This window comes from Pyrus communis, chromosome 9 (assembly GCF_963583255.1).
Source record: "Pyrus communis chromosome 9, drPyrComm1.1, whole genome shotgun sequence".
Classification (NCBI taxonomy): domain Eukaryota; kingdom Viridiplantae; phylum Streptophyta; class Magnoliopsida; order Rosales; family Rosaceae; genus Pyrus; species Pyrus communis.
In genome coordinates, this window is record NC_084811.1 from 2047974 (window position 1) to 2055619 (window position 7646).

Here is a 7646-nt window from a genome sequence, read left to right on the forward strand (position 1 = left end):
ATGGAAACTATGGTGTCCGGTTCAGATGAACCGGAGTTGAAGCATGGGAATCTGGTCATGCAGTGGAAGCATCTGTTGGACCACATTGACTTGCTCCAGACCCAGTTTGAAGAGCTTCAGGAACGGTTCGACTCGGAGTGGAACTCACTCCGGACCCGGCAGCGGGAGGTTGAGAAGCGCGAGGAGGAGTTGGGGGCTAAAGTTCTGAACTTTCAATCGGAATTGGAGTCCAAAGCTCAGGAATTGTATGAAATCGAGAGAATGGCGAAAGAGAAAAGAAGAGAGGTTGGTGGTAAGGAGAAATGGTTGTTGGAAATTGAGGAGTTGGTTAGGGGAAAGGAGAGGGAACGTGATTTGATAAAAAATGATATCGAAGAGCAAACGGAGAAATTGAATTCGGTTGTGAAAAGTTTGGATGAGAAGTCTAGGGAGCTGAAGGTGAAGAAGGAGGTCACTGAAGTGAACGGAAGGCGATTAAATGCGATGAAGGGGTCTATTGATGAGACCGTGAAAGATTTGGTTTCGAAACAAGAGCAGGTTAAAGCGGTGCAGAAATCTCTCGAAGAATGTCACAAGGAGATTCAATTGAAAAAGGTGTTACTTGGTGGCCTTGAGAAATCGATTAGGGAATGTTACAGTACACTCGAATCTAAAGAGAAAACCATCAGGGCAATGGAGTTGAAACAAAAACAATTTGAGTTGGTGGTTCAAGAGTGCCAAAAGCCTTTGGATTCAAAAGAAAAGTTGTTGCTAGAAGGTTGCCATGGACTCGAAATGAAGGAGAGGCAACTTGAAGAACAGGTCAGAGTGCTTGAATCGAAACAAAAACAATTTGAGTTGATGGTTCAAGAGCGCCAAAAGCATTTTGATTCAAAAGAAAAGTTGTTGCAAGAAGGTTTCCATGGACTCGAAATGAAAGAAGGGCGACTTGAAGAACAGGTCAGAGAATTTGAATCGAAACAAAAACAATTTGATTTGACGATTCAAGAACGCCGACAAATTTTGGATTCACAAGAGAAGTTGTTACAAGAAGGTTCCCATGGAGTTAAAACGAAAGAGAGGCAGCTTGAAGAACAGGTCAGAGAGCTCGAATCAAAACAAAAACAATTTGAGTTGCTGCAAAAATCCAAGGAAGACATCCAAAATCTGAAATCCAAGGAGAAGAATAATTGTTCCTGGGATGGCAGATGCTTGCAGTTGCTCATGAATGAGCACTGCACGAGAACCGATTTTGTATGTAGTGAAATTGAAGCTGTTCTTCAGGCATCATCTGACCCAGCAAAGCTCGTTTTGGATGCAATGCAAGGGTTTTACCCTTCAAATTGGACCGTGGACACCACTGAGTTTGTCTATGATTTGACAGTTATAAGGAGGAGTTGTATTCTTTTGTTACAGCAGTTGAAGAGATTCTCACTACAAATCAATCCTCAGGTGAGAAAAGAAGCAGGGGCTTTGGCGGCTGAATGGAAGGCTAAGATGACTGTGGCAACCGAGAATGGATTGGAGATTTTGGGTTTTCTGGAGCTTGTTTCTGTGTATGAAATCACAACTGTTTATGATTCGAAGGAGCTTCAGAGTTTTCTTGGTATAGTGGCTCAGCACGAGCAAGGAACTGAGCTATGCCAGGCCCTTGGTATCACAGATAGGGCACCTGGTAAGCTCTTTTCCAGTCCTATTTATGTCAGCTGTTTATTCGTTTCAAAATTGCAGATTATTCAGTTAATCGAAGATGTAGTTGTTATATCATGTAGAGATGATAGGGCTTTAAAGTTTTGCAAGTAAATACTTCTCCTTTTTGCTGGCCTGAAAAAACGTAATCAGTTCTATTCATCCCAATTTTGTAACTGTGTTATTTAAGGATTTCGCATCTGCTGTTTCATGTTCTCTTCTCATTTGTCATGTAAGTATCTTAGTGAAGGTATCTGGTGCCGCACATACTCTTGCTTTGAACCGCTTCATCCCAGATCTCGTTATTGGAATTCTGCAAATTTTTCTAATTTGATCTTTTAGTTAGCCTCTGTCTCCAATTTGCACATAACACCATTGGTGTCTGATACATGCAAAACACAATGGCTATGCCATACCCCAATCCTACTGCTTACCACTTTAGTAAAGCACAACCCTGGCAAGTAATCTTTTTCTTTGTTTCTTCTTGCAACTGGACAGCAGGTAACAGCATTTCTTTGCCTATCAAAATTGAGGAACCAGAATTTTCACCTGTTATAAATGTAGCAATTTCATCTTCTCTGGATCTTCAACCGAATGCAAACACAGATGCAAGGAATTTGCAGGGCTGTACAAATGAGCATTTAAGTGAGAACGAGTCAGTACAGACCAAAATGCTTTTTAATCTACAAATATCATTGGACCCAGGAGAAGTTGTTTTGAAGTTGATAAAAGAATCTTTGGCTCAGTGCTGGAGAAAAGGAGATGTTGGTTGTGAATCTGCTGTCATGGAGGATAGCATTTCCCTGTTGAATGATCTAATGGATGTCTCCACGCCTATTGGACCAAATGTGATAAAAAATGCAAAAGAGCTAGCAGTCCAGTGGAAAGCAAAAATGAGAGTTGATTCTGAAAATTCAATGGAGATTTTGGGGTTTTTACAGTTTATAGTTACATATGGATTGGTTTCTACCTTTAACAGAGATGAGATTGTAAAGCTTCTTGGGACGATTTGTCAGCATAAAAAGGCCTTGGAATCATGCCAGGAAATTGGTTTTGCAGATATGATCCCTGGTAAATTTCTTGAAAATCAACTTTCATAGTGTGGTGTTTTGTTCCAGGACCATTGCTCTTATCTGTTTCTTTTGGTTGTTCACAAATTTTCGGCTATAGCTGGTTGTAATTATGAGTGTCCTAGCTAGATGCCATTCATGTGTCCATTGTGCTAGGGTGATAGCTTTGGCTGTTTTACACTGCCTTCGGGATTTAATTGGGTGAATATTTGCCAATGGCTTGAAGATGATCGATGGAAAACTTCATGATTCTGTATAAGCTATCATGAAAATGTACATGAAATTTAGAAAGAGAATGTTTACAGGCTAGACTGAATTTTCTTTGTGGATGTATTATATATTGTAAGGTGAAAGTTTTATTACTGTGGTTCAGAAGCTCTGAAAAATTTACATACAAGTGTCTTTTGATTCGTTTGATAGATAGTTTTTCTGAATGGTTCTCTTCTCCTCGGGTGAGAGTTCCAGTAATTGGGAACAAAGTTAGGATTGCGTCCTACGTTTTACCTGCATAATTAGGTTGCGTTCAAATTTCTTTCCCACCTCAAATATGTTTTCTTTTGATAATGCATTTGCTAGTGGTGACTTCTTTAAGTTTAGGTAGTTATAATTTGCAATTCTCCTTACGGAAATTCTCTGGAGCTGTTTGATGAATCCGTCAATTTTGTTTTACATGCTGCAGATTTTGTTCAGGATTTTATTGAAAGGAAGCAACTGATTGAAGCTGTCAGCTTGATTTGCACCTTCAAGTTAACTGACAGGTTCCCGCCGGTGTTACTCTTAAAAGAATACGTGGAAGTTGCAAGGAAGTCTTACTGCACAAAATGGCTGGTAAAAAGATCACTTGATGAAAAGGTATATTACATCTTCCTTGGACATCCTATAGCTCCTGCTGCTTAAATAGTTAAATTCGGGATCATTTTCGATGTAAATGTACATGTTTCAAGCCTTTACTTGTGCTCACAGAATGAGGTGCTAGACGACCACATAGCTGGTCTGAAGGCTGCGATTCAATGTATCAAAGACAACAACCTCGAGCCAGAATTCCCATACAAGGACATCGAAAAAGAGATAGTGAAGCTGGAAAAGCATAAGCTGAATTGGAGATGCTCGGTTCCACTTGCTGCCTTCAAGGTTCAACGAGAGCCCGAGAAAGGGAAGAAACCTGATACCACCCGTGTATCCTTCAAGATCAAACCGCCAGAACAGCGCAACAGTAAGCGCCTCAAACGGGGTGGCCTGATGGACTAGTGTGCAAAGTAAAACCGGAAACCTTGACAGTAGTATTAGCCTCTAATTACCTGCTAATTGCAAAGTTTGATAGGTTGTTGTCAGCTGCTTTCTTTTGAGTTGCATTACTTGCATTTAGCAGAAGCAACTACTTCAACTGAAAGGAAATGCCTTGAGAGATATATGAAGAGAAATGCCTTGACTAAAGCAGAATCCCTATTGTTTATAAATATATATATATATATATATATGTATATATATATATCTCTTCTTGGCTATTGTTTTTGAATTTCTAAGTTAACTGATAAAATTGCAAGAATTGGAGTTTGGTTGATTTTATTTTTGAAAAGTTTACAATGTTATTTAAATCAATTTATGTGTACTTTAAAGGACATAGATCCTCTCTAGATCCATGCATTCTAATCCTAGGGATCCATCAATTCGGGCCATTGAAATTTAATCAAATGGCTATAAACAGAGATCTACTTTAAAAATTATAATAACTTTAGCCGTTGGATCAAATTTCAATGGTCTGGATTGGTGGATCTCTATGATTAGGATGCATGGATCCGGGGAGGATCCATGTCCTACTTTAAAGCTTAAATATGAGGATAGTATTTTTTTTTATACCAACGATATCCAACACTAATTTAAAAGGAAAACTAATAAAAATGGTTTGAAAATTGAGTTTTAACCAAAAAGATAAAAATGTATTATAAGTGAATAGTACTAGGAGTGACTTTTTAAAGTAAAAATGTTCTTAACGTTAAAAGTGAACAGTACCAAAAATGTTTCGTTAATCCCTAAATTCAAATTTGGGTGTCATGAGGGAGGAAAACAATGTTCTAACCCACTTGTCTGACCCCTAATTTCCAAAATGTGATGATATTTTATTTCATTATTATAGACACCGAAGCACCATAAATAATTAAACATGAGGATATTTTTTTAAATATTTAATTTTATTGAACTCTCATGTTTAAATATGATTTATGAGGAAAAAAGAATGCAAGTGGGATCAAATAGTAAGATAAGTTGTTACGATTCTTGATTTAATATGGATTTCAAAGTGAAACTTCGCTTTAGTCGATTTTGGATGTGTTCGTCAACACTCGAATAGTTGGGGAGCACGCAAGATTGATTTTTTATTTTTTATTTTTGTCAAATGATAGTAGTATGTGTTAAATTTGCAATGGAATGTTTTCATCATCAACGAGGATATTTAACAACCGTTTGAAAAAAAAATATTACGAAGAGGCCTAATGGTTAAGAATGGATTTTAAACTCTTATTCCATACAACGTATTTTGCGTTTCATTTATAACGTTGATGAACAACACGATGGTGGCCAAAAAAGGCCTGCTAAAATGTTTCTGTTAGCCTTCCCAACCTTCAACTATTAGGTTGTTTATTACATTATCCTATGAGAAAAAATAAGCTTGATAATTATTAAATATATATACACTGAGGAGTTCTCGGTTTAACTGTTTAAGAAGAAGCACTATTGGATGTCCAGGTGAAGTAAAGGTGCCTTATCAGAAATTGTTTTCTTTCCCTGCAATTGTAGCATTTGAAATGATAGTACCTCTTCATATGTAGCATTTGTGTTCGATGAACTAACGTGTTATTCTTGTGTTGCGTTGGCGTTTATGATTTCAGTTTACTGCCTGGATCTTCACACTAGCAATGGCGGATTTCAGAGCAGTCATACGCTGCTAAGTACGGAAAATTTTTTATTGTGACGGGAATACGGATGGTACACCATGTGTTTTTAAGTAAGCGATGAGAAATTTTATTTTTTAAGTTATTAACTTTTTAAAACACATATTCCACTATTTCTACAGTGATATACGATGTACTACCTCGTGTGCCTGTCACATTGAAAAATTTCTCGCTATGTACGCTGCAAATGGGAACCACGGTGGACCAAATGCTGAATGAGACAAGGCTAAGGAAATCGGAGCAGATATTGTGGCAATCAGGCTTGCCTGTTTGAGAAACTTCAATTCTCAGGGTGATCTCGAAATTCTTATAAAGCAGTTTGCCTACCCTCTTGTTACTTATGGTAGCGTTTGGTACGCAGACGGGACGGGACGAGATGAAACAGATGTTCTGTGTTATGTTTGGTACGCGCAGGACGGAACAAGACGGTTGTTCCATCCTGCGTTTGGTAGCACATGGACGAAACGGAACCAAAAGATTAAAATGACTAAAATACCCATGTTCCGTCTGTTGTTTGGTACAATTTTATGGGCGGAATGGGACATGACTTTTTTTTTTTTTTTTATTTTAAATAAGTTGTTCAAATTTGAACACTATTATCCATTATTTGTTTTTCTTGGTCCAAATTTTAATAGGTATATGTTGTGTTTCACATTCAAACCCCTTTAAAATTTGTAATTTTTCCCGTTTTCTACACCTCCATTCGAATTTTCACCACAAACCCATCAAATTTTATTGTGCAAATTGCAAAACCCACACCCCAATTCAATTTTTAGTCCCTAATTTTGGTCCTTTCAATTGTGGGTTGTTGTTCAGGGAGTTTAGGTTCTACAAACATTAGAATTGGTCTTGTTTAGAAGGACACCCCTCTAAATATTCCCCATTGCAGGAACAAGGCAAACCACTTAAGAGCACATGACAAATGTTGAAAAATATATAAGTTTAATGATCATGCATATCGTAAACATTTTAGGGTTTAAACATTTAGAACTTAAACAAAGAAAATGAAATATGCATAACTTAAACATGAAATATTCGAAATCAAACATTCGTCCTGACTTAAAAAACAAATAATGTCTTGCTAAAGTAATAATGAAAACTCTTAGAAGTTGATAAAGTTCCCCATACTAAAACCACAAATACTAAAACCTCAAAGGCTCTCCATAAACACTTTAATGAAATCTGGCTTCTGTGAGTCATCCAAGATGGTCCAAATACCCATCAAATCGGTATCTTTCACTAACTTCATTGAAATTCTTAACACCTGATCGTATGGGAGACTCATGGCCTAAAGCTTAGAAGGTAGTCTAGCTTTTGCTTCTCTAAAAGTAAAACTTTCACCTAATTTCTTCATTTCAGTAACAGCTTTATTCCAACCTTCACTTATAACAGATACAATATTTGCATCACCATCATTCCTGCTCCTCTTCCTCTTCCTAACAGATTGAGAAGCACTAGATGTAGCAACAGAAGGAGATGGGGTAGGTGAAAGCGGAGGCATCTCAGAAGTCTCACAATCCTCACTTTCCAAACCCATATTTTCAATTGCATCTGCTGCTGATTCAGCAATGCTACCCGTGGCTCGGTCTTTCCCAAACACTGTACATAGCCGTGGATACAACGGGAATGGTTTATTTGGTTTGCAAGATGCATTAGGATGTTTCTACAATAAGAACCCAAAGAAATCAAGGTTAAGACTTTCAAAGCAACTAATTGATAAAGAATAAGAAAAAAAATTTACCTTCACCCACTCCTGTAGTATTTCGTCACTATCCACAACAACACATTTTTTCTCATCATCCCAACCAAATCCAGATGTATTCATCATGTCATATGCACTGTATATATGTATTTGGTTTGCAAAATGCACTGTTTTAGCCGGGGAAAGGCCCAACAGAAAAAAGCCAAACCATAAAAAACATATTGAAAAAATTTTCCAGCCCTCTGCTGCACCAACAAA

At 37.5% G+C, this 7646-nt stretch overlaps 1 protein-coding gene across 1 annotated transcript; it reads left to right on the forward strand.

The window, feature by feature from the left end:
• On the forward strand, positions 1-3999 carry LOC137744692 (FRIGIDA-like protein 5). The gene is made up of 4 exons (XM_068484461.1): positions 1-1669; positions 2170-2739; positions 3418-3590; positions 3702-3999. Exons 1-4 carry the CDS (start codon positions 1-3, stop codon positions 3984-3986), a joined length of 2697 nt encoding a protein of 898 aa, XP_068340562.1. The 3' UTR covers positions 3987-3999.
• The last annotated feature ends 3647 nt before the right edge of the window (positions 4000-7646 follow it).

What these genes read in the sequence shown, in the direction of transcription:
- LOC137744692 (XM_068484461.1), top strand. Translation starts at nt 1, where the DNA reads ATGGAAACTATGGTGTCCGGTTCAGATGAACCGGAGTTGAAGCATGGG. An exon ending in ACCTGGTAAGCTCTTTTCCA is followed by an intron (nt 1,670 to 2,169) that starts GTCCTATTTATG and finishes ACTGGACAGCAG; the next exon opens with GTAACAGCATTTCTTTGCCT. An exon ending in TTTTGCAGATATGATCCCTG is followed by an intron (nt 2,740 to 3,417) that starts GTAAATTTCTTG and finishes TACATGCTGCAG; the next exon opens with ATTTTGTTCAGGATTTTATT.